Source organism: Sander vitreus, chromosome 17 (genome assembly GCF_031162955.1).
Source record: "Sander vitreus isolate 19-12246 chromosome 17, sanVit1, whole genome shotgun sequence".
Lineage (NCBI taxonomy): Eukaryota > Metazoa > Chordata > Actinopteri > Perciformes > Percidae > Sander > Sander vitreus.
The window spans coordinates 14,703,193-14,730,193 of record NC_135871.1 but is presented as its reverse complement, the minus strand read 5'-3'; the positions used below and the strand labels follow the sequence as shown (position 1 = coordinate 14,730,193).

Genomic DNA, 27,001 nt, shown 5'->3' with positions numbered 1-27,001 from the left:
TAGCTTCACTTTACCTGGTGTTCTGCTATGAGGCTTTTGACCTCCTCGATCTCCTGCGGCAGCTGCTCTTTGTCTTTATCATTGAGGTTGGTCTCAGCCCACTGTAGCCAGGTCAGCAGATTCTCCAGGAGTTCCCGAGTTGCTAACAACTCAGTGAGGGCCGTGGCCAGCCGCTGCTGGTGCTGCCTCGCCCAAGCCTGCACCTGTAACAGTAACATTACACACATTACTCATATTAAACAGACACAGAGCAATTCCTTTTGTGTGATGAGGCACACACGTGCCACCACAAAATGTGAATTTAGTAATTTTTGCAAAACATCTGGAGGAAGTCTATTGTTACTTGAAGCATCCAGATTGTGTAATTGTGCTCCATCATACCTGTGGGTATGAAAGGCATGCATGCAGCTGTGAACTGACCTCTTCGAGCCGGGCTTTAATGATGGTGTTCCAGTGTTTGATGGTAGTGATAGAGTCTGGATGGCAGATGACCAGAATAGCCTCTCCCAGACTGGTTGCTTTATTTAGAGCCACTCGCTTTTCCTCCAGTTTCTTTATGAACTCCTTAAAAATAGCAAATGGGAACGAGAAGATTTACAAGTGGATTCTCTTCAGCAAACATTAAAGGGAAGCATTGCTCATGAAGTTGTTTTAAAATTCAAGCAAGGCAGAGCTATTTTAATACAATGGAATCATAACTACGATAAATATCTTAGCATTTTTTGCATGAAAGATGACATGGCATTTTCTTGCTCCAATTACAGAATTAGGGTCTTAACTGTTTAGTCAAGCAAAAGACAAAATGTTTATGCCAGCATGTTACATTTATTTAATAAAACAACCAAAACTGTCAAAATGTAAAATTTGAATATAAACCTAAAGTCTTGCTTCAGATAAAATTATATAAATATTTGCATTGCTTGCCTTGTGTTGTTCGATAAGCGCCTGCAGAGCCTCCTCATCATCAGGCAGGCTGCCATGGAAACGCAAACTCTGCTCTGCCTCAGCCAGCCACTCCAGCAGGATATGAACAGTTGAGTGAAACTCCTCAGCCTGCAGCCAGAGGATACAGATCAGTCATGCTCATAGAGTCAGTTTACCTGGTATCTAACGACTGTACAGTAGGGGCTCCACAGTACCAACCTGACACAGGGCCTGCTCCAGACGGGCCTGTTTGGACACTGAGAGGTTGCACACCGTCTCCCAGCGAGTTCCCAGCTCCTGCATCTGAACTTTGACCCAGGACGAGTCATCGTGACTGCTCTCAATCAGCTCCTTGGCTGAACGTTTGAGGGCCTGAACGCTCACTGTCCTTTTTCCTAACTCCTTTTGGAAAACCTGCAGCGACCAATCAGAGAAGGACACAGTCAAACAACATGAACCCACATGCAACTTACTGACTAGTTTAAGATTATAATTCATTTATAATTTCAATGAAAAAGTACAGAGGGAAATTGTACTTGTGGATTACAATATTACACTTCAACAGAGTCACAGCTGCTGGTGCAACAAAAAAAGAATGACTTCTTGATGCTGCTGATGTAGTGCAGTTATTATTAATAATAAGATTGGGAGTGTCCAAACATAACATCAGTTTTCCAGACATCTTTGCAGAACACTTTACAGAATGGGGACTCTCAATGAAAAGGTACTGCAATTTTAGCCCTCTTGTTGTTTGAATTTAAAGTCCAACCTTGGCGTGGTTTAAGTGTCCTTTGCTGTCTTTTGTGATGAGGAACAATCAGTGATGAAAGGAAAGGGTGGTGTTAATACGGCAGTTGGGTTTCGATGCTGCAACTGAAGACTTTTTATGACGTTTAGCCAGCAGATCAACACAAGCTTTTGGGTCATGCTGTGATGTGGTTAAGGCAGTGCAATTAATCAAACTTTGATCGCTATTTTGATTTTGGCTCCTAGCGATCACAAAAACAATGTAATCGAGAAAAACAATTATTTTGCTTACTTTTTGCAAGTAAACTCCTATTTTATCTTGTATTCTGAATGAAAAAAAAATGTTTAAACGGGAAAAGTATTAAGGGAAATTTCACAGTTCAAGGTGTTTTCACTGTTGATTTGTTTCACTGTTTCACTGTTTTTTAAGTTAAATAAATGCAACACCTTTCCAATAGTCAATGAGTAATCTTGTTAAATAATCTTGATTTCAATATTGACCAAAAATAATTGTCATTATGTTTTTTTTCCATAACCGAGCAGCTCTAGATGTGGTCTGGTGTTGTTTCCTACCTTGTGGTTGTCTATCAGGTTGAGAACCAGGTCTATGTCTCCGTGTACGGGCTGGTCCTCAGCCAGCTGAGGTTCCACTCTGTACAGCCAGTCAATGAGAGCCTGGAGAGCGTCTGTAAACTGGCCGGAGAACAACAGGGCCTCCTCGAGCTTGTTTTGTCTGCGTGAGAGCACGAATCATTAACAGTGAATGAAAAATCTTACTGCAAATAGTTTGACTAGTAGTTGATGGGGGTCAAATACAGCAAACGATTTGGGAAGATGTATCCTTACCTTTCTACTGATTTGCCACAAACGGTGTCCCATTTGTCCCTCAGTTCACTCAGCATGTCGTCCAACTTCTGATTATCATCCCGAAGGGAGGTCTTGTCTTTCAAGGCCCGCCCTGTTCGAGTGGTGGTATCGTACACGGAGTGTTTGCTGCCTACAGCTTTTTGGAACTCCTGTGTATGAGAAACACTGTCATCAAAAAGCTCCAACCTCCAAACAATTAAGTAATTTCTTTCTGTTTTTTTTTACTGTATTTAGAAAATGAACAAGCAGACAACAGTCAATTTTAGTAGATCGTTTTAAGTCTTATGATTTAGATGCACAGGGTTAGAGTGAACCTTCTCTTTCCTGCTACTGTTGGCATGTCAGATAGCATCCTAATATATGTGTGTGTGTGTGTGTGTGTGTGTGTGTGTGTGTGTGTGTGTGTGTGTGTGTGTGTGTGTGTGTGTGTGTGTGTGTGTGTGTGTGTTTTGTGATAAAGGAGACAGTATTCTGTGAGGGAAACAAAAAAAGGGGTTAAAACTCAAGAGCCACTGATCCACAGAGATGATCCAAAAGCAAGATCACTCCTGATACATTTGGTCCATCCCGGGATTATGATAGGATTAGCACATAACACTGCAGAGACAAACAGAGGGGACTGGGTAGTCTGTATCGCAAGCACATGCACGACACGTGTAGATCCTGTGACTCCCATAAATAGCTTTTGCTGTAGGAATCGTTTGCTTCCAACACTCATATATCGCACATTAAACATGGCACTTAAACAGTCTCATTATTCTGACTTGTAAAAAAATAAAATGGTTTGGATGCAGATGCTGTTTCTGTTAAATAAATGAAACTCTGCTGCCAAAGGTGCCTGGCTATTTTAACGTTCATTCTCTTCACAGTAAAGCGTGATAAGACAATGCTCAGTCACCTTGTGCTGCGCCAGCTGCGTCTTGATTTTGTCTGGATCGTTGGCAATTTCCACTTCTGAATCCAGAGTCTTCTCAGATTCGTCCAACCACTCCATCAGTTTATTCCAAGTTTCATGGAACTAATGAAGGATAAAGAAACAAATAAAGCATTTTGAAAAAGGTATGATTTCACTTGATTTATGGCCGAGTCATGTTACATGTTCAGATGATTAGCTTTTCAGGCCCAAGGAACAGAAAAAGGCCCACACTAATGAATGTGCTGTAATAAGCTGAAGACAGAATAAGAAACATGCTTGATATACTATTTCCAGAGCTATAAAAAGTATGTAAAAGTATGTAAGAGCTATAAAAAAAAAAAGTCCTTACAGAAGTGAAACAAAGTCCATTTAGTCCATACCTGTTTGGCCCTCTTCCTGGCGTCATCCAGCAGACGACCTCGCTCAACAGACCGCTGCACCAGCTTCTCCCAGCGGCCTTGCACGCTGAGCAGCAGGTTCTTGATCAGGACCACATCCTGTTTCTGGCTGAAGTACTTCAAATGGGTTCCTGTCTTGTCCAGTTCAATGATGTGTTCCCTGTGGGAGTTCACCTCTGTCACAAACATCTGCACAGCCCAGAGAGGAGAGAGGTTTAGGTCAGATGTTATAATATCAAAAGGGAGTACAGGCTTTTAAATTGACAGAGGAGGTAATGTTATTCATGTGTGCTAATGAGCTTTGTTCTGAATGATAAAACAGATGGAGTCATTAAGTCAATGTTGGCTTGATGGCAAAGCTGAATGATGATTTAGTTAACATAAGTGCTATTTTATATATGACACTGATATAACTTGTACTTTTTCACTGGCTAAAGAAATGACGCACTATCATAGCAGCTGGATAAAAGCTGAGAACTGCTTAAAAATGCTTCAACTTAGCTTCAGAAAAAAAAGCAATAAGTCATTAGCACTTTTATTTGACTTCAGAGGCCGTGTAACCCTCCTCTCTGTACAAACATTACCTTATGTTCATCAATCTGAAACATGATGGTGTCCAGTATGAGGGAGGCAGGGGAAACCATGTTCAGCGTCTGCTCTGCTTGGGTGAGCCAGTTGATGAAGTCCTGCAGAGAGTTGTGGAAATCCGTGGCCAGCGTCAAGGCTTCTTCTAGTTTCACCTGTAGACACAACACATCATTAGGTTCCACCATGCATAGTGACGGAAATAATCCTGTTGTCTTTTCTCTCTAAACAGAGCACTATTATGACCTGTACCCTACTGCTGAAAACAAACCACTTGGTTGCCATAACACTAGATAAAGAGAAGGGGAAAAAAACAATTACACTTCAATTGTGCCGAAAATGACCTCCGTTTAAACGGAGGAAGTTAACATCTCTGGAGAGGCTGATGGGGAAGCAGAAATGGAATGATGAGCTTTTAATTGAATGATCGAAACATCCACAGTGACTTCATTGCTGGAAAACATCCATTTGCTACAGCATCATCAATGCTGTGTTAATGACATTACAAACCTGATGAGAGTTATGGGTAATACCGTGTTTCTCTCATATACTGTAGGTCATGTTGAGAGTCTTGTTAAATAAAGACTTGTAATTTAATGTAATGTCACTACTTATTCTATTATTTGAATAAACTCTTTTCTGCTTGGAAAATGTGTCCGACTCACTCAACATTGCTTAAGTGTCACATTGCTTGAGAGAGTTTGGCCAGCAGCTGAAACTCTGTGCGGCTCTAAGATTTACCAGACTTTGAATTCCTGGGAACAGGACCAAAGTAAATAGGAAGCAAAAGCAAAATCGTATAGCAAACTCTCAAGCAGCCAGAATGAGAAGCTCCATATCTGGAGTGAGAGTGGTGACGGAGAGAAGATTGATCTTTTTTTCCATGTTAAATGATGATGTTTATTTATTGTAGCAACAAAAGTGAATAAAATGTTGTCACAAAGGAATAACATAAATAAGATTTCCGAAAGACTAATTGATGAGTCTCTATTTTGGTTCAAATATTAGCTTAGCTCATTTATTTATTTTATGCACTTGTCAAGTGTTCACTGTGGCAACATACGAGAGAAGACCGCAGTTGTTCCACGCTGACTCAGACAGTAACTCGCCTGCTGTGATCTACAGTGTAACCACATCCTGTGTGTCACTGCCAGCATGCTGTCCTTACACCATTCGGCCCTGGGATTAGAGGCTTACAGGCATGGCTCAAGTGTATGTCAGCGATCTCTCACTGGGACCTAAAGCTGAAGTTGTGAATCATCAAGCCGAGAGCAGTGTAAGTCTACCGTCCTCACCACAACTCTTAACTGCATACCTTTCTCTCCACAACCTTCCCCTGCACGGCTTCCCATTTGTCCTTCAGGTTGGCGAGGTCCTGCTCTGTGTTGCTGTCTGGACCCTCGGGTGTTATGGCAAGCAGCTGTTGACCCTTGTTCATCAGCTCCTGGTACAGCTCCTCTTTTACCTCAAAGGCAGAACACAACTCCTGCAAGACAACAAGACACAATGACATGAGGGGAGTGGTGCTTTCGTCAAAGAGACTACATTACAGCTCTGCTTTAGTTTGGGATAACAATATGAGAGTCTGAAGTGTGTGTAATGAATTTGTTAGTGCACTTTATTTTTATGTTAGTCTAAATCCACTCTAAAAATGGTGAAGAATTAGACTCTCAGAGGCATGTTCCCACGAGTGATCCCTCTGTTTTTGGTTCCATAAAATTTCAATACTAATGCTTCTTCAGGCAGAGTTTGTTGTGAAAATGTCTTGGGTTTCTCCATTAGAGAAAAGGAAAACAAAAAAGGGAGACATTCCTAAATTCATTATAGTCAGACATGGCTGAATCAATTTGAAACGGTTTAAAAGGCTTTTTGTCTTCTTCTGCAGGGGGTGCAAGTAGTGTATTTTGCAATGTCATTTAATTTTCACACTTCAGATAAAACACAGAAAAGATATCACCATCTCCTTACCAGCCTGCCATCTGTATACAGCCTTTCATATTGTTAAATACATACCAGATGGGTGTTAAGCTGCTCCCGAGCCGTGTCTGGTAAGCCTCCCACAGCCTTTGATGCCAACAGCTGACGTTCTGTGTCTTTCAGCCATTGCTGCATATCTTCTATCTCACCATGGAAACCTTGGGCCTACAACACAATACAACCTGAGTCAGGACAAAAGGTGTCATACAAACTCATTGTTAGCAACCTATTGCTCAGAGAGGAGGATGTCGGAGTTATTAATTCATTCATTTAGCAACCAAAAGTGTCTATCTTTGGTATTCAGCAGTATAAATTAAAAAGCCAAGAAATTTAACAAAATAAAGCCGTTGATCACAAATAAAGTATTGCTGTTAAAATGTTGTAAGTTAACTGGGTTCCAAATGAAATCTTCTTTGATTGGATTTGTTATACTATACTCTCAACCTGGGATGGATTATGTGTTTTAAAGGAACTTTTCAATTTTGTTTTGAATAAAAATCTAAATCCAGGAAGAAGGTCAAAGTTATGAATAGAAAAGGAATGAGGTGGGGGGCAGAGATGGAGATCACCCAAAACAATTCATGACTTTGACATAACTTACTTGCTCCCCTGGGAGAGCCTACTACATTGTGATGAAAATAATTTTTCATACAGTACCTGAAGCAGAGCACTCTCTAGCTGTTGCTTCCTCTGCCCCGACTTCTCCAGGATGGCTTTCCACCGCTGGTTCAGGTTCTCCAGTTTGCTCTGCAGACCAGAAGCTTCCTCTCCAGCGCTGGACTCCACCAGATCATTACCGGCCTTATTGACTGTCTCAACTGTCGCCTTATGAGCCAACACATCATTCTGGAGAACCTGTAGAGTTAAAGCAGCCAGAAATGGCGAGATGTTGGGCGGACGGATCTGAAGCACGAAGGACAAAACTAAGTCTGCATGTGTAAAAGTGCAACAATTCAGAATGATGAATCTACTGCCTCCTTGTTCTTTTTCTAAAGCTCATTTGCTAAACCCATGGTTATTTAAAGGTACCTTTTTATTTGAATTTGCATGGAGAAAAAAAACTACTTTTGTCGTACATGATGCTTGGCGAGCTCTATCTCGACAGCTTTGGGGTCTCCTCCAGCTTTCCTCTGGTCATTGAGCAGCTCCTCGGTGTGGCTCATCCAGGCCAGAACCTCGTCCAGTGCGTGCTGGAACTGGCCCAGTGCCAGAAGGCCTCCCTCCAGTTTGTGCTGGATTAAGGACATATTAAACCATTAGATATTGCAGCGTGTGAAAGCACTTGACATGCATAACACACATAATATTCCACAGCCTGTTTGATCCATTGTTGAGTCTTTTTTATAGTCCATAAGGAACTATTTAAATTCATAGAGAGTTATTACATACTGTATTTAAACAGCATTTTGCCACATTGAATAGTGAGAATGAGACTTTCCCTTTTCTGACCTGTCGGCTGATGATCTTCTCATCCAGGTTTTCCCAGAGCATCTTGAGCTCAGACATTGGCTCCTGGATGGCGCCGCGATCGGCCTCCTCCGTCACCTTTTTCAGCAGGAGTCCTGCCTGGTGGTTCAGGCGCTCCATCTCAATCTGTAGCTGGTACGCCTCTCCTTTGAACTCCTGATACATACAGCACATACAGTGGTACAACCCAATCAGTCAACACAAGTACAAAGCTTTATGGACAATACATCTGGACCTACTGACTATGCCTTTTCAGCACAAGATTTATCTTACTGTCCATCCAAGACAATGTGACTACTTTATGAAGCTGCTTTTACAGAGCTTTTGTACCAACTGGGACAAGTTATATGAATCAAGCACTGAACATAAACAAAGCTGGTATATTACAGAGCCTTTGTAGCACTGCAGTAAAGTTAAAGAAGTACATTAATAAGAGCATAAGTGAATTATAAGAATATTCTGCTGTTATGCAAATACAACACTTTACCTTGAGTTCTACCATCTGCTGCTTGACAGTTTCCAGGTCTGTGCCTACAGGTGACATTGAATCCAGTTTGCTCTCCAGAATATCCACCCAGTCAAACATACCCTGCGTACAAGGTGGGTAACCATTGTTACTAAGAGGAAACAAAGCTTAGTGCACAGGGAGTCATGTTTCACATCTAGTGTCATGTTATGCACCAAATCTCACGGTTGGTCTATATAGTTGACATATTAGGTAAACACATAAAAACACAAAAAAAAAAGAAAAACAAGCCTTAAACTTAAATACTATCATCTTATGAAGTGTGATCATTAAAGTTGGTAAAATGAAATCAGCCGTGAAGAGGACTCCTACTTTCCTACCATGAAAAGATCTTAGAAGAACTTTATACACAAGTTCAAGTTTGAGCCAAATTTAGTGCAGCACTGTGGTTGGTGTTTATTGTTTCCAAACGAATAGGTCCCTCATAAAATGTTGTATCACTTCAATCGTGTTCAATAAAAAAGCCCTGCAATCTGTGGTTTCATCTGAGCGTCTTAAAAGTTGTGTTTAACTTTTAAATGCATGTACATGTCTCCATGAACAATTTCATTTTAGAATAAGTTATACAATAAAGACAAACAAAAATCAACTAATGAAAAAAGTCTGCTGCATCAGTAACATTAGGATTTGGGGTAGGTTTCAGAAGCTTTGAAAACATATTACTGTGTCACACTACATTCAGAGAATTACTTCAGATTATTCCTTTCAAATACAATGAAGCTATGATCAAAGTACCTGCAGGCCATCCTGGAACTGCACAGCAGCCTGCATGGCTTCTTCCAGCCTCTCTACTCTCTCCTTCCAAGTCTTATTGAGATTTTCCCATGCTGAATTCACCTGGAAAAATAACACGAGTACTTCACCACAAGCCATATGGAAACTCCAGAGTACCAGCAATTAAAATAGAAAAACAATGTCTTTGTAAAGATAGTTTTAAATGTTATTTATTACCTCATCAATGCTTTTCTTTATCACAGGTTTATCAGGTTCCCCGCAGGCAGTCATAAGCTCTGCACCCTGGGTTTGAACCACATCAAGCTCTTCCTGCAGCCCATCAATCTCCTCCTTAAATCCCTGTAGAAACAAAAGGCAGTCGTTAAAACAAAGAAAGGCTCCTTAAGTTTTAATTACCCATCCATCCATCCATCCATCCATCTTCGTCCGCTTATCCGGTATCGGGTCGCGGGGGTAGCAGCTCCAGCAGGGGACCCCAAACTTCCCTTTCCCGAGCCACATTAACCAGCTCCGACTGGGGGATCCCGAGGCGTTCCCACGCCAGGTTGGAAATATAATCCCTCCACCTAGTCCTGGGTCTCCCCCGAGGCCTCCTCCCAGCTGGACGTGCCTGGAACACCTCCCTAGGGAGGCGCCCAGGGGGCATCCTTACCAGATGCACGAACCACCTCAACTGGCTCCTTTCGACGCGAAGAAGCAGCGGCTAATTACCCATTGGTTGAATTAATAACTTAATTTTGGGCATTTGTCTACCTCGACAAACTCCTGCTGCTGTTTGACGACTGAAGGATCGACTCCAGGCTCCTCCAGCTCTCTTAGCAAGTCCTGGCTGTCTTTGATGGTGACGATGAGAGCGCAGTGGTCGCACCAGAACTTGTCTGCCAGGTCCATCACATCCAGCAGCTTCGCCTCCCGCTCCTCCAGTAAGGCCTGGATGTCGTTCCAGAGGAACACCATCTGGTCCAGTTTGTCTTGTACAACTTGAGGGGGTAAAAAAAAAATGAATACACAATAAATCAATTAACAACATAAAATGTGAAATACAAACAGAAGACCACAAATATCAGCATGTATTCGTCAGCTGTGAGTGATGGGGAAAACATCTAGCACATTCACAGGTTTTAATGAGAAACTGCTTGGTCTCTTGGTCTTGCTTTGTACCTAAAACAAGAATAGCATTCCCTTTAAAGCCACACCTGGAGGAAAGCTTTTGGAATCCATCGAACAAAAACGTCTGATCCAAAACTCAGACTTAGATTTTCAGCCAAGGATTTTAAGAATGTTTGCACATGTTTTGATAGGGGAAGAACTAAAGGTTTGGCCAGTGATTGTGTTTAGTATGCCTCTGATATTTTTCCTACTGTTAACCTTTGTTATGTTATTTGTCTAATTGGGTCTTATAATTTTCCCACAGCCATATTATGGTGTAACCATTCTAACTGGATTCAATTAAATAAAAAAGAAAGGGAATACAATTAAATTAAAAAAATAAGATAATATAATATGTACCATACCTTTGGCAGACATGTCCTTGTCTGCTCCTACAGATCGTGCAATCATCTCCTCGCCTCGCTGTCTCAGTGTCTCATAAGAGGGCTGAAGCTTCTCCAAATCCACAGAGACAGATTTATTTTCAGTAATCTGCTCCCTGATCTTGTCAACCTCCACTGAGATGGACGGAGGCTGCCGCAGGCGTTCAGCAATCCGTTCCAGGGATTCCAGCATCGGGTCAATTTTATCATGGAACTGGTGGAGAACGAGGAGAGGAAACACCTTAGTTTGTTTTTATATTTCATATAGTAATATCAGTAAAGAAAGCTGGGAACATGTTTAGCTTGTGTTACAGAAAGACACTGTACTATAACAAGAAACAATCCTGTAAAACCTATTTGTTATTCAGTTATATAATCAGTTATATTGTACATATTTCTTATAGTCTTTTATATATTTAATGTAATATGTATTATACATTTATGTCCTTGACTGTTGCAGTACTTTGCTTTATTGTTAATTTCATTTTAGTATGTTTACTGTATGTACTAAACAACAAGACAAGTTCTCTGTAATTGAAAACTGATATTATTTGTAAAACTAAAAAATGTGTGACGAGTGGAGTGTTGGATTGACAAAACAAGATGTTTAAGGACATCAACCTGAGTTCTGGAAGACTGTGATGGAAATTTTCCACTATTTTCTGAAATTTCATAGAATCAATCGATAAATCAAGAAAATACTGTAATTAGTAATCAATGAATGAGATTAATTAAAAATATTAATTTGTTGCAGCCCTCATACAAAATGATCATGATTCATAAATCTTTAGATGGTAAAACATGGTCATCATGTAAAAAGCTACTATGTTATAACTACTTATGGACTCTACTTGAACATACAATATTATAGTTATTTATTTTCAAACAGCAAATGGCTTTATTATATTAGAAAATGTTGCAGATTGTTAACATTTAAACAAGGAATTTCTTGTTGGATGGCTGGACAGGGCCCATGGAAACACTGTGAGCGGCAATTTCTTGAAACTTTGTTATGACATCAAATTGAATATGTAAAATGGGAACAACTGCTCCTCACCTGGGTGGATTTGGAGATGGCCTCATCCAGAGTAGCAGCTCTCTGTTTGACATCAGCCTTGAGTTTGGTGTAAAGTTGGTCTGTAGCTGTGTACTTCTCTCTGATGGGCACTCCCTCCACTGGGCTGATTTCAAGTAACTGAGGTCCGGTCTTATTCATCTTGTCAATGTGGGGCTTGTGCTCGGCAATCAGCTCACGCATTTGCTGGAGAGGATATGACACATTAAGTTTTTCATTGCTTAAATACAAGTGTTGTACTGAACATCTGTCTCTGTTGGCATCTTACCCTCAGCTCCTCTTGCTGCTGCCTGAGTGTTTCATACTCGATGGAGGGTGGAGGCAGCTGGCTGAAGGCGCCCAAGGTTTCCTGAAGCCACGGCCACATCTCCTCACAGGTCTCCCAGAACTGACTGGCCAGAGACTGGGCTCGTTCCAGCTGCAGATAGCGCTCCGAGTTCAGCTGACTGACAATGCCGTACTGATCCAAGAGTGTCTGGGTCCTGGCCTGATTGAAAACCAAGAAGATGCATTAACGGATGTACATCATCTTAATGAATACTTCTTTCAAATTATAAATTAATTCTTTTCACCTTCAAGATTTCTTTCTCCTCTGGGTTTTTGGTGTTCATGATGGCCTTTCCTGTTTTCACAATATCGTCCACAGCATCTTTGTGCCTCATAATGTCCATGGAGAAGATCTGGAAAACCAGTAGAGTGAGTTTGGCTGGACTTTACAAAACAAAACCGCTGTGTTTACTGTACTTTGTTCAAAGGAAGGCCTGTGTCAACACACACACACACACACACACACACACACACACACACACACACACACACACACACACACACACACACACACACACACACACACACACACACACATACACACATACACACACATACACACACATACACACACATACACACACACACACACACACACACACACACACACACACACACACACACACACACACACACACGCTGACCTTCTGTGCTTGGAGCTGGGCTGTGGTTTGGTCCTTCTCCAGCCTGATCTCGCCCATCGACAGCAACTTCCTCTCGGCTTCAGTCAGCCAGGAGAGTTCAGCGTCTGCTGCCTGTTCAAACTGGAAACAGACAAAAAAATCACTGACATTTTCCATTGCTGAAAATGTTTAAATAATTAAATACGGAAATTAAAGTAGAAGATGAACAATTAAATGAAAACAAAAAAACTGAAAGAGAAAACGAATGAAAAAAAGCTGTTAATCAGTTTCTCTGGTTTACCTGCTGTGACTTGAGTATATCAGCGTTGATCTGGTCGACCTGCTGGCTGACAGTGTCGCAGACGGCTCTATACCGCTCATTATCCTCAGTCACCAGCTTGTCCAGACCCTCACGAGCGTGCCAGGGGATCAGATCCAAGAGAGAGCTGCTTAACTCATTCAGCTTGTCCATCACAGGTTTTTGGTCCTTACTTTCCTTCAACAACGCCTGGACAAGATTACATGACAGACAGAACACCAACTTAAGCATAGTGAATGTACAGATGTGTTTTTGTAAAGCGGCTCACTGAATGTTAGAGGTATTTTATGTTAATGATCACATTTGGTATTAATTTAGTTCTCAAACTTTTATTGTAGAAACTCTTACCTTCTGCCTGCTTTGTGCATGAATGAGCTGCTCGCCCACTGGCTCCTGATCAGCAAAAGCGCTGACCTCAGCCTCTACTTTCTCCAGCCAGGAGCTCAGGTCTTCATGGGTATGCTGCAGCTTAGTAGAGAGACTCCAAACCCGCTCCAATGTCTTTAAACTGCTGTCACTCAAAGAGTTGATCTCAGCGTACTTTGTTTTTATTCCGTCCAGTTTGCCTTGGATAACAACCACCTCATCACCTATAAATAGAAAGTAAAATATTATATATTGAAGGAGTTTCATATTTCTGCTTTAGTGTAAGGAAGTACAGTTTGCTGCTAGCTTGGCTGAACACAGAGAGCAGAAGCAAGAGTCATGTAAGCAGCATCCTGCACAAATTCTGATGTTTTAATGACAAAATGGTGTTTGAAGCCACATATTTCAAAGAAAGAAGAACGCATGTTAAAAACAAATTACATACACAATTCTGATAAGTAAAAGAATAGTTCGACATTTTGGGAATGCTGGATAAGAGAAGACTGGTGGTGATATCTTCTCTGTAAATCTCAGCAAAAAAGCAAATAACTTCATAAAATGTTGAAATATTTCTTAAAATAAGCTGGCAGAGACGACACTACCAGTGCTTTCCAATAATTAGATTTGAACTAATTTTGTCATTTACGATTCTGTTAAACTGCTCCTAAAATAAGACCAGAAACCTTATGATCTGTATTACAGAGACAGAATTGTTTGCTGAGATTTAACTGTATGAACTGCGATAGGAAAGCCATAAAGTCAGACATGCCTGTTGTTTGCTTCAGAAGCTCCATCCCATTAGAGATGGCTTGGTCAACATTCTTCTTCCTCAACTCAATATCACTTTGTAGTGCCTAAAAGGAAACCACAAGCTTAGAAAGTCATTGAGAGTGAAAACAAACTTCCCACTGTAAACAATGCATGGCCCACAAATCACTAAAATCAACTGAAACGTGAATAATGCAACTGAAATGAAAGGACAACATAATGTGTGGCCTGAGGAGGAGTGTATACCCGTTGTTCTGCCAGCTGCTTTTCAAGAACATCTATTTTGTAGTCCTCCATGGACACTTCGCTCAGCCTCGCGTGCACCTCGTTGAGCCAGTTCATGAGGGCCACTTCGTCCTCTCCAAACACCTGGGCGTTTGCCAGAGCCTGTTGCAGCATCTCAGCTTTTCTCCTACATCGCTCCTGGAGCTCTATGTAACTGGCCTGCGTGGCGTCCAGTTTGGACTGAACAAACTCCTTTTCGTCGACTGAGCTCACAGTTTTGAGCATGTGACCCAGACTGACGGCCTGTAACAGGTCTTTACTGTGATTCATAATCTCCTCCTCTAAGGCCTGACCACAGGGAATGGGAAACAAACGAAATGTGACACAAACACCAAACAAAAATATAAAAACTGAAATGAATGACAAACAGAATAGGAAATAATGAAATGCACAAACTTAAAAGTAACAAGCAAAATAAATGAAAATCAATTCAGATGGACATAACTGATTGGGTCATACAAATACCAAAACATATGGTAATGAAGTGAAATGATGGATATTACCTTATGCTGAGAGATCTGATCTTCCAGCTTAGACGTCTCAGTGCCGATGGGTTCAGAGTTGGTTAGGAGTTTCTCTGTAGCGGCCAGCCACTCGCTCAGGGGCTCTAGGGTCTCGTGGAACTGCTGAGTGATCACTAAGATGCTCTCCAGTTGCTTGTGCCTGACACATTTATGTAGATAGTAAAAACAGTGGATTAGGAGCAAAGTACAGTAATGGACAAAGTCAAAGTGACAAATGAGTGACAAATGAGCAAAAGTTATTCTGAGAGTCAGATGAGTGGATCGGTACCACTCTTATGTCTCAGAGTAGTAACAATCTTCGCATCTAACTCTTTGCAAGTAAGCAAATAAGTGCATTTTCTGTTGCTATTACTATTGCTTTAAGCTTCAGTAGGAGGAAAGGAAATGTGATTTTAGGAGTTTGACATTCTTATAGGTTTTGAATATTCCCAGATCCAAATCCAGGCAAAAACACAAATTCAATGAAGGGACAAAAAAAATCACAACACTTTATATCTTAGGAAAACTTTTCATTAGCAAGTTTTAACTCTGAAGCACTGCATTTAGAAGGACTTTTAACATTACATGTTTATACAGACCTGTTTTCAGCCTTCTTGAGCAGAGTGTCCCACCTCTGCCCCAGGCATCCGATCTCTTTTGCAAGCTTCTCTTTATCCACAGACTCTGCCCGTTCTGCAACCTTCTCTCCCTCTTTTTTTATCAGCTCCACTGTTGGCTTTCTGTCATCCAGCAGTCTCTGTAAGAGCTGTCAAAGGCAAACAAAGGAGGAGAGTTATTAGGCGCCTTTAACATGTTCTGACCGCGAGCGTTGCTTGATGGTGAAAAACAGTAAATCTAACAGGCACAAATAAAGTGTCCATTAAACTAAAAGCTTTGTGTACCACACTCGTGTTTAACAATGGATGTCAATTAAATAAAACGAATGGCGTTTTGAAGTGGAAAGATTAAACAGTTAGTGTGTTTTAATATGTTTGTACCACGTGATAACCGGCTTACTTTCTGCTCTTGTATCTGTGCCTTGACCACTTTGAACTCTGCAGATGGAGGTTTTTGATTGGCCACGAGTTCCTCTGTGTCAGTCAACCAGCTGAACAGTGACTCCAGAGCATCCTGGAACCTCCCACAATGCAACAGGGCTTCATGCAGCTGGGCTGAACGCTCAGCAATCTGCAGACCACATGGTAAATATAGATGTCACCTGTTTTAAAGCCAACTTCAAACTGCACCCAGTAACTCATCAAAGGATAACACTATATTGGATAGTAAGAATGGATGACTCATCACACTAACAATATCGCTTTAAACTTTCACTAAAGACCAATATTCAAAAGCAAAGATCAACCAGTCGGACCGGTAGTAGAAAACAAAACCTTTTTATTGAGGGTATTCCACTTTGTGTTGACTTCCTCCACGTCATCCTCAAGCTTCTTGGTGCTGGTTCCTTTGGCAGCGTTTTGGATCAGACCATGGCCGAGGGAGCTGATGTCTTGAAGCTGAGTCTGCAACGGATCAATGTCCTCTTTCTGGAAAGCCTAAAGACAAATCAGAATAAATATTTCATAAGTGCTCACATTACAATGCCATACGTTTTATTTGGAGGTTCATTTAACAGACTGGATTTCTGTTCCAATTGTAAAGACCAGAGATTTCATAATGCATTCATTTTTTTATTACATTGTTTGGAACTAGACCAAATTAAAATTGTAATTAATTCTGAATAATTCCTCTTTGACAGTAAGAGTTTGATTACAATGTTGCTCCCTGTCACGACTGTCTTCAAATAATTTTGTGTTACTGAGCTTTACACAAACCCATAACATCTGTAAATCTGAAACATATCAAAAATGTAACAATAATACATGAATAAATGAAGTAGGATGATCAAGATCTAGTTTTTATAGGACAAAAAGTCCAAAATTATACCAGGAAGTCATCCCGAATCCAGAGAAACGATTGCCACGACATCACCTCAGGTTTGGTGTTAAAAATCCAGCTGACATAAACAACTCTCTAACCAGGCAGCAGCTTGTAGTAAAGCATAGTTAACATTTAACACACAGCTGTGCACAATCACAGGCTGAGCTAGTGGGCAAAACCTATTTCATATCATGTAATCAGACACCAAGCCAGCAACTGGGAAAAACTCAGCCAAAGAGACGTATGATAGTGAAACATGTGCTGGACCATATATGAACAAAACTCAGAAATGAAGGAAGAGGCTATTGTTGGGCACCTGTGGGGAGAAGTAACCCATAGGGTCCATTTCAGGACATGCAGCGATGGCATTCAGTAAGGCCTCTATCTCCTGCTCTCCTGCATGCTGGAACGTCTGTAAACCTTTCGGCAGACAGGCTTCTACTGATTGCAGAAACTCCTCCAGCTCCTCCATGTTGTACTTGGACGCCCCTTGTTGCACAGTACACGCTTCTGTTTGCTGGCTGCTGTCTATGGGTAGAGTTACAGAGTTTCCATATGTCTCAGGCTGTGTCACCACCACACTGACCAACTCACAGTCGTCCTGAGATGACACATCCTCTAACAGCTCAGCAGTGGAAAGCTCATCATAGTCTGTTAAAGTCCTGGAACGCCACCCCGATTTTTCGTTTTGAGACCTGGAGGCTGACCCTGAGGATAACCTCCCTGTGGAGTATTTGTATTCTCCATTGCTGAGGGTATCCTTTTCATTTAGATCCACCACACCCAATTCTGTTTGTCGCAGCTCCTGGACCAAGCTGCTGCTGTGGTAAAGAGACCGGTTGTCCCTCGCAGGTGAGAAGGGGAACTCCTCCTGCCCTGAGCTGAGCGATCGCCCAGTTCTCAGGTCCCCGGACATATGCATCGCCTCTGAAGACGAGAGGCTCCTTGTACCAGGGCCTGCTCTTTTGTGGGATCTATGAGCATGTCGCTCCTTCTCCACAGTCGGGCTGTACAGACCCGAGTCCTCTTCAGATGTCAGTGAGCTAGTCATACTCTGCCCTTTCCTGCCATTGATCAACCCCGGCCTCTCCACACTCCCAGAACATAAGGTACCACTGCGGCTCGCATACTCGCCCATGTTAGTTGGGGCAAAAGTCCGCCATGAACGACGATGATGTGGATGATCCTTTTTCTCTCCTCCCTGGAGACGTGATTTGGGCAGCACTGTATCAGTAGCCCTGATTATGTGCCCATTGAGCTTAAGTCTATCAAAGACGACACGTTCGTCCAGCATGGCAGGTTTGCGGGTTCGGAGCTCAAATGAACTGGAAGTTGAGAGAGCTCCATTTCCACACATGCTGCTGAGGTCTAACGTGCGGTGAGTGTAAGGTAAGGTGCTTGTGAAGTGCCGGGATGAAAGGCTGCCTTTAGAGCCCGAGTCTATCTGCTCGTTGAGCCGGACAGTGTCATAAATGGACCTCTGGGGCACATAGCAGTCATCAATGTTCAAGTCCTCCTCCTCCCCCTTCCCCACACAGGAAGGGTTTTGTCTGAGGCAATCTGGTCTGCTCAGCGGTTTGCCCATGGTAAAACAATTGTCAATACTTACTACAAAGAAAACATTAAGGATGTAGTGAAATCCTTTGAGGTATATGTTGCTTTAGTGCACGCTGAGTAATTTAAAAAGGAGCACAATTTGACCCCTTGACATGAGGAGCAATCGTGTCTAAAATCAAAATTGTTCTCCTCTTTAAAATGAGGAGTTAACAAATAAATACTAAAAATAAAATCCACAATTTAAAATGTTCTTTTAAAAATAATGGACATATAATGGATTAAGTTGAACTAGTTAAAAAATAAAGGCTTTAGAAATACAGATATGGCAAACAATATAAAAATCTCAAACAAATGCTAAGACTGTATAACAGCTTCATATTCTGTAGTAGGAATGAAAATCCAGTCATTCAATACAGTCACCTATCCCAAAAATATTCCTCTAGGCTCTTCTCTGTGCGTTGCCAAAACTTAATCCCTATTCCTCTGGTCCAAAGTGCTTCTTTTCCCCTGAAATCCTCGCAGCATCCATGCGAGCTAAAGGAAAATCTTCAGTGCAAAGTGAAAATATCCACAGGCAAATCCAGCAGGCTCTACCAAAAGCTGTGGGCAGTTCTGAGGAGAGCTGGTACTCCTGGATAAACAAAAAAGCCTGCCCTTTCTCTCTCATCGCTCCCTTGCAATGACAGACACCCTCCTGGCAGAGGGTTTCATGCCCCGCCCCCGCTCATTATTCAGACAACATCTGCCACAACTCCATTTGTGCTGAGAGCCGCTCCGGCACATGTTGATTGGTGGACACATGACCCCCCCCCCTTCCTTTCTAATTCTCCCTTATGTCAGCATGGCCCATATGACTTCACTTCTAAGCCATCTTCTGCATCCTGACACAATCACTCACTTTTCGTTTTTTTTCTTCTTTTATTTCAGTGACTGAGGGAATGGAGAGGGGAAGCGATACACACCAGCTTTTATACTTCACAAAAAAAAAAACCTAGACCAGCAGGCAGCTCCCACTCTGATGACATCACACTATTCTGAAATAGATACACAATTTTCCTTTTTTTTTTCTCTTTGCCCTCTGTTTTCTTCTTGTGGACGGTTGCTGTGGACCCTACAGATATTCTTAATTACTGTGGAATGCTGAGGGAGGCACAGGTCCCAGGTAATTTAACACTGACGGCTCTGCCAAGTGCATGAAGGCGCTTTTTATGTCCAGTGACCGGGGTAGGAGAAGAAAGGAGAATAGGGGAGATAATGAAAGGAATTTATTTTTGTTTCCTGGATTGTCTACACCACAGTGGCTCGGTAAGGAGCTGAACAATCCCAACTTCTTTGTCCTGATCTGCATGCATGAGAGGAGATGGAAAGAGGACGCTGGCAGAGATAAATAAGCAGTTAGGATCTAGTGGGATTTTAAAAAGGATGTTCAGCCACTGAAACCTGCATACTTTTTAAATAATCAGGCTTTTTCCTGGCTGCTGCAAGTCCCTTTGCCCCCCCCTGTCCCATATATCTATATATCATAAATATATTTTATGCTTAGTGAACTTTACAGAAATTGTGAATGCTGCATTTTATTTAAGCACTGCACACAACAGCGCAACGGCAGCTAAGAGACAAACTTGAGTCACACGGGGAGAAACGTGCTTTCTACGGAAAAGTGATAATTAATATTATCTTTAAATCAGATCTTTTGCTTTTGTTCTTTTTATTTGTATTAAGCTGTAACTCTTACAATGCAATACAATGAAGGAAAACTCCAGGAGGAGAGCTTCCTGGATTATTAACTGACTTGTTTGCATTAATGGTTAACTACAAAAATGTTCATAATCAATTAAATGTGCTAATTTCTTTCTTTAGTAATCAGTAAATAATTTGATGCTTGTTTTGTCTGACCAAAAGATATTCAGTTTGCTATGAAAATCAGCAAATATACACTTTTGCTAGAAGCAACAACTGTGGGAAAACATAATCACCTGACCTGTATAGCAACTATCCCACAGAAGTTTCATGTTTCACTTGAAGAGTGTATCATTGCTATGTGGCACAATGACACTTTTTGCCCACATTAACTTCAATGGACCGGGTTAGCTACAGTATGAGTCAGATGGTAGAAACTCCTTCCCGAATTTGTAAGAGACACTGATGTAATGTCTGAGAGAAAAGACACCCACGCCAACCCCCAGCGGTGTTGAATCACTAGAGCTGCCCTTTAAGGTACACATTAAGACATACATACACCAGGACTCCCTCAGCCAAGCTCATGCACATCTCAAGTGAAAAACAAGAGTAAACACATGAAGTCAGGCATGTCTCTTTCAAAACTTGACCTAAAATGGTAACAGCACATAAAAGAGACGAATCCAAGCGCTGTCTTTCTCTGTTTATTTCTTTCGCAACAGCTGCCAATAAAGCCCACTTACCTACAGAAACAAGAGTCTGATCCACTGAACATAAAACAGAATATGACACAATCATCTAATGTTTTCATGCTGCAACTGAATAAATAAACAAATCAAGTCCTGATACTGCTTGGCTTTGTCTTTGGCAATTCTCCTCCTGATGTATTGGTACAAATGAGTACAAAGGGGTTTTTCCACCAGAAACTAAGGGCCGTATATGCCCTCTCAACCCAGACTGATGACAGGACAAAGAGGGGGTAAAACATGCACCATGACAACGCTGCTCAGCAACAATTTGAATCAATCACTTCTTTTAATAGTTTCCCTGCAAGGCGATTAAACCAAACTCCACACAACAAGCTGACACCCCCGCTACCCCCATGATATTTCAATCCATGTATCTCTTGGATGTAACCCTCCTGCATAAGTGCAGCAAAAAAAAATCCCTTGACCTACATCTTAGGACAGATCTGTGTCATTTGCCTATACTCAGCTGTTTACATTGTTCCATAGTAATAGCTATCTGTCATAATGTCACCTCTAAATATAGGTTAATCCTCTTTTGGAAAACTCCACAGGAATTTTTTAGGCTTTAAAATATTTTGCATCGGTCTGTAAATCTTGCTAATGGCCCCTTGTTTTATCCCTCACTGATAACAAATGCCTCCATTTATAGACAATATGGAGAGTCAGAGGAATTGAAAACAGACCATTATGACAATTAGGAAGCTGTGTGGTATGCTTGTAGTACTGCATATATGATTACCTTTAGTAACTGTACATGTTAAGTCCAAACATTCGTACTACAATACACAAAAGCCTAAACAATAATCTATATAATCTGGGATTATATTGTTCACTGGCATTTGGGCTGCTTTGCACCAGCTATAAAATCTACTACAAGTGTGTGTCTTCATATTACCATAAGCCTTGATGGTTGCTCAGCCCAGCAATAAATACTGGAACCATCACTTTACTAACTGGTGTCTGTGTCAACATAGTCAAATTAACACCAGGCTATAACAAGCTTAGAGCCCAAGATAATGTCAGGCGGTGAAGGTTCAGGCGTCAAAGAACAACAGTATCGATGTTAAGAGATCAGGATGCAGGCCCAGCTTCATTATTGGGACCATTGAATCAAGTGACGCCCTGCTGGTGACCACCTGGCTGTGACGGTCCATCCCTCCTGCACCATCACCGCATATGGGCCGCAGCTCCTTTGTTAACACCAGATGCCCTTAATGAACCAGCAGTCCCCAGAGGATTGCCATGTATATAGCAAGTGTGCTCAGTGAAGAGCCTGCTGGTAATCTGCCCCGATGCAAGGTTTTGTGGCTAGACAGACAGCATCTAAAACATTTAAATTTTCAAATATATATATATATATATATATGAAAGCAGAAATTAATTCATAGTATATGAATTAATTTCTGTCAATAACTGCCTGTTTGAATACCAAAAGGGACTTTTGTCTCAGTGTCCACAATTTTTGGATAAAAGGAAAGATAATATTACGTTTAAATACTGAATTCCATCAACCAATCAAATGTATGCATGTTCAGATTTCTATTATCTGATTTTAAAAGAAAGGCTTTTCTCAAATTAGTTTCAGTTTAACTATATGTGAACAAATTGTAAAAGCACATAAGTTGATAATAATGTTTGTGCAATATGTTGGGTCTAATTTGGAATTTGTTCCGCCATTATTCTTACTAACCCCAAAAGACTGCAAATTATTTTAAACCTCTCTCTGATTCAATGTTACATAGATGTAATTCATTTGACATCTATGTTAGCTAAAACGATTAGTCAATTAATCAACAGAACTTTATTCAGAAACTATTTTAATAATTGATTTATCGTTTGAGTAATTTTTAAGTAAAAACAATCTAAACTCTTGTTTAAGCTTCTTAAATGTGAAAATGTGCTGCTTTTCCTCGTCTTGTCGTTATAGTAAACTGAATATTTTGTAGGTCGGACAAATCAAGACATTTGAGGACATCCCCTTTTTATGTTACATAAGATAATTGTGAAAATAATCAGCAGATTAATCAATTGTTTAAAACAGAGATCTTCAACAGGGGGTCCTCAGAGTTACTACAAGGGGGCCTCCAAATTATTGTTAATATTTGAAATTCTTTTCAAAAATCAAAAAGTCTTAACATGAATCCAACATATTATTAGCAAATATAAATCCCCATTGATGACAGTTAACAAGGATTCACTGTGCCACATTTAACATTAAAAGGACTAAAAAGGTATGTAAGGGCTTTAGGCCACCCTACACTTTATTGTAGGCCCAGTTTAATATGCAACTTCATTTTTTACAATATTAGTAGTAGGGGGTCCCTGCTCCATCTCTCTTTCAGTTAAGGGGTCCTTGGCTTAAAAAACATTGAAGAACCCTGGTTTAAAATCATCATTAGTGGCAGCCCTAATCTATATCGGAAATAAAGTTTATGCAAAAAAGACAAAAACAAGGGTAACTGCTGCTGTGATTTTACAAACAGTCTATCATCTAACACAATCACTTATCATTATTTAACCAATTGAATTCAATGAAATTCCATGTTTAGGCCTAAATAACAAAATAAATGTTAAACTGAGGATACCATACCTTAAAGGCCTCCAGCTGTTGGTTGATGACATCTGTCTCCATGCCGACTGCCTCCTGCGACGCCTCCTTGTCCACAGCACTGCAAAGTTTATCTTCCACTTGGCGGAGTTTACCATACAACTCCTCCAGTTTGGTGAGAGTGCTCTGCACCTGCAGCTCTCGGCCTTTAGCCCTGTCCAACAGTTTTCCACACTGCTTACTCAGAGTATCCAGATCCCTCTTCAGGCCTAACAGGTCGGGTGAGGTTTCAGTCTCTAGCATCTTCTTACAGCTGTCTCCAGCATTGGCCGTGTTGGCCATCAGCTCTTGCAGCTTAGCCACAAAGCTCTGAATGCTGTCCTGCTGTTCTTTAAGAGTGCCCAAGTCAAGATCCACAGGAGCCATGCTGTCCAGTTCATCATCCAGGTCTGTGAACCGGGTAAACATCTCACGGATACGGTTTTGGAACTGCCCAATACCCTGCAGTTTACCCTCCATGACTTGGCACGTCTCCTCTAGTTTCTTGTTAAGGGTGCTGTAGTCTTTTTCCACGCTGTCAGCCTGCAGTAAGAGGTCTGTCACTCCATCAGCATCAGGGACATCAACCACAAGCTCCTTGGCCAAGGTCTTTAGGTGCTCTACTTGGTTCTGCACTCCCTCTAAACTCTTCTGCTGGGCTTTCATGTTGGTCAGGTTCTTGTTGCTGTGTGCCTGCACTCCCTGTGACTCATAGGCATCCACCTGCTTCTTAGCCCCCTCAAGCTGACCCTTTGCTTCTTTATAGGCATCATTAAATTCCTTAACTGTGTGTGAAACCTTCTCCAGAGACTCCCTTTTGCTCTGCAGACTTTCCACTATATTGTCCACTCTTTTGCCAATGCTAGCTTTCTCCTCTTTGACAGCTTCAGTGTCTGTGTTGGCCACCTCAAGAAGGCCATCTGCAACCGTGTTGAGCTGCTCCACCATCCCTCTGTGCTTGTCGACATCCTTCTGGAGAGCTTTAACCTGAGAAATTGAGCTCTCCACAGCGATCGGATCAACAGTGAGTTTAACTCGGCCCTCACTAGCTTCACACTCTTGGATCCAAGAGCTGAGCTTCTCTGCATGCTCCCGATACTTCAGAGATTTTTGCAGAGCAGTCTGAAGTTTGTCAGTTTGCTCCACACAGCTCTTCTTCACATCCTCCCAGTTGGAAGAGAGCGTAGTCAGCTGCCCTTGTAGTGCCAACTTTTCGGCACCGTCAGTGTTCTGCAGAAGCATCTCCCCTTCACCGGTGATTGTGTTATAAGCTTTCTCATGTTCACTGAGAGCCTTTTGGAGTTTGCTGTGCTCCTCAAGGGTTTGTTGCAGGATGTCCACTTTGGCAGAGATGGGCTGGGGCTTAGACTGTTCCTGGAGCTTCTCACCCAGCCATGACTGGAAGTCTTTGGAGGTCTGATGGAACTGCTGAGAGCTGGCAAAGGTTGAGTTGAGCTGCTCGATCCGTTTTGCTGAGAACAGAACAGAGAAATGTGGCAATTAGTGAGTTAAAGGCTGCAATACCTCTTGTGCAAAAAGTGGAACCAAAAAGTAGCCAGAAATATTGTTGCATATGACTTTTTTATTCCACATTTCTGATATACTTTAGTGGGCAGTCATGGTAAACGATACAAGCCAAATATAAAATTAATAGTAAAAACAGTTGACAAAAAGCCAGAGTTTGAATACTTTACAAGAGCAATTGTGATTACTACAATTTAGCCTGTTGGGAAGTTGTTGTCATAGAATACATATATTTTAGTGTGACTCAACACAAATAGAATGTTTCTTTCTTTCCAAACATTACAACATTACATTATTAGGTTAGGTTAAAAGGCGGACCTGCTTTCTCTTCCAGCTGTTTGAAAGGCTTGCTGACACTCTCCAGCTGCCTGACCAAGTCTGCTTTGAGATAGTCCTCAGTCACCATCGCTGTTAGCTCTGCGTTGATGGCCTCAGCCTCCTTCAGCTTCTTCCTCTCGTCTCTCAGCTGTGCTGAGATGTTATGGACATCCTCCAATTGCTTCTTCACAGCATCGGGCTGGGTGCTGTGGCCCTGATGGTTGGTGAGTTGATTCTCCAGCTGAGTGGCAGTCTGACTGACACTCCTCAGTAAATTCTGAAACTGCCCCGTCTTTACCACGGCCTGGTCGATGAGGCTGTCTCGCTGGTCCAGCTTTCCTGTGAGGCCTTGCCACTTCTGGGTGACGCTAGCAAGCTGCTCCCTCACCAGCTTCCCACTTGAGGGGTCCTGGTTGCCTAAGGAGCTCAGGATGGCAGAGGCAGCTTCCTCCAGTTGCTCATATTGAGGTTTTCGGCTCTTAAATTCGTTCTGGAGGATCTGGATGACAAAAATCAGTCAAGATGAACATTCCTTCAGAAAACCACATAACATTCTGGTTCTTTAGAGATGCATAAGCCTCAAGTTATTCCCAACAACATGCACCATGCTTACCTGAACTTGTTGCTTCTGCATTTTAAGCATGTTCGGGTCTATCGAGAGGGGTCCGAGGACACTCATCATCAGCTCTTTCTCTGAAAGCCACTGACCAAGCTGCAGCTCAGTTGTTTGGAAGATGTCCAGGTTCTTGTTGGATTGCTCCAGGTGCTGCTTCCTCTCCTCTACAGAGCCGCTGATATCTGCCCAAGCAGCATCTGAACAGGAGGGCAGAACATTCACACCAGTCTGCATTAGTCAGCATAACATCACCTTTCTACCCACTGTTCTCGTAGCAAAGCTCCCACTGTGCAGGACTTGGCACTACGAATGTGTTAAATTAACTGCTGTGGCAGAGAGCAGGTAGTGAGATGCTTTCTGTATGCATGTGACCAGATGAATACTAGTAATATAGCTGGTCTAACATCTCATACATGTACATGTCATTTTGTTAAAGCCTTTATTCAAAGACCAGTTCTGTAATGAGATCAGTGGGATCCAACATACATCTGACAGTTTCAGTGACATAAATGACCTAAGGCCATCTGGAGACAACACCTTGGTGCATACCTATATCTGCCAGCATCTGCTTCCATTTTGCTGCCTCGGGGGAGTTCGGATGAGTCTTAATCAAGTTGAGAAGCGTCTCTCTTAGCTTCTGGAGCTGCTCCTGCTTTTGTTTCATGTCATCCTCAAATGCCTAAAATAATAAAAAAAAAAGGCATAACTGCTTGAATCCTGTGATCTCATTCAAAGCAAAACAAACAATGAGGACTGTGTGCAGTCTGAGAACATAATTAAACCATTTGCTGAGCGACAACAAGGCTCTCTGTACCTTCTGCTGTTCAAGCTGTGTTTTCACTGAATCTTTCTCTGTAGCTGCTTTGTTCCAGGATGCTGCAGTCTTTTTCATGTCCTTCAGCCATGTCATCATGTTGTCTGTCTCCTTTTGGGCCTCTTTCAGTTCCTGCACCGAACTACTCAGCTCTGCTGCCCGACTCTCCAGCGTTTCCCCGAGGCTTGCGTATCCCTCTTTGACGAATGACATGTTCTGCTGAATTAACATCAGCTCTGTGGAAGTCAAAAATAATTCTATCAAGTTTCCTTTACAGG

The 27,001-nt window shown here is 41.8% G+C and overlaps 1 protein-coding gene across 8 annotated transcripts in view; it reads right to left on the bottom strand.

The window, feature by feature from the left end:
* Positions 1-27,001, bottom strand: part of dst (dystonin) — a 100,511-nt gene that overhangs the window by 10,530 nt on the left and 62,980 nt on the right. For all 8 annotated transcript variants that reach the window (XM_078272784.1, XM_078272789.1, XM_078272785.1 and 5 more), the window contains 36 exons: positions 26,724-26,959; positions 26,459-26,588; positions 25,907-26,106; positions 25,294-25,792; positions 23,455-24,923; positions 16,332-16,493; positions 15,958-16,128; positions 15,540-15,706; positions 14,941-15,100; positions 14,399-14,725; positions 14,154-14,238; positions 13,367-13,608; positions 13,001-13,207; positions 12,721-12,840; positions 12,322-12,429; positions 12,018-12,236; positions 11,732-11,935; positions 10,657-10,888; positions 9,896-10,122; positions 9,359-9,481; positions 9,143-9,244; positions 8,369-8,470; positions 7,864-8,037; positions 7,491-7,646; positions 7,072-7,269; positions 6,451-6,579; positions 5,753-5,923; positions 4,437-4,592; positions 3,835-4,041; positions 3,437-3,556; positions 2,518-2,687; positions 2,245-2,404; positions 1,144-1,338; positions 925-1,053; positions 421-564; positions 15-203 (listed from right to left, as the gene is read on the bottom strand). In XM_078272784.1, the coding sequence (XP_078128910.1) occupies positions 15-203; positions 421-564; positions 925-1,053; positions 1,144-1,338; positions 2,245-2,404; positions 2,518-2,687; positions 3,437-3,556; positions 3,835-4,041; positions 4,437-4,592; positions 5,753-5,923; positions 6,451-6,579; positions 7,072-7,269; positions 7,491-7,646; positions 7,864-8,037; positions 8,369-8,470; positions 9,143-9,244; positions 9,359-9,481; positions 9,896-10,122; positions 10,657-10,888; positions 11,732-11,935; positions 12,018-12,236; positions 12,322-12,429; positions 12,721-12,840; positions 13,001-13,207; positions 13,367-13,608; positions 14,154-14,238; positions 14,399-14,725; positions 14,941-15,100; positions 15,540-15,706; positions 15,958-16,128; positions 16,332-16,493; positions 23,455-24,923; positions 25,294-25,792; positions 25,907-26,106; positions 26,459-26,588; positions 26,724-26,959 (7,790 nt within the window). The remainder of the gene's footprint in view (positions 1-14; positions 204-420; positions 565-924; positions 1,054-1,143; positions 1,339-2,244; positions 2,405-2,517; positions 2,688-3,436; positions 3,557-3,834; positions 4,042-4,436; positions 4,593-5,752; positions 5,924-6,450; positions 6,580-7,071; positions 7,270-7,490; positions 7,647-7,863; positions 8,038-8,368; positions 8,471-9,142; positions 9,245-9,358; positions 9,482-9,895; positions 10,123-10,656; positions 10,889-11,731; positions 11,936-12,017; positions 12,237-12,321; positions 12,430-12,720; positions 12,841-13,000; positions 13,208-13,366; positions 13,609-14,153; positions 14,239-14,398; positions 14,726-14,940; positions 15,101-15,539; positions 15,707-15,957; positions 16,129-16,331; positions 16,494-23,454; positions 24,924-25,293; positions 25,793-25,906; positions 26,107-26,458; positions 26,589-26,723; positions 26,960-27,001) is intronic.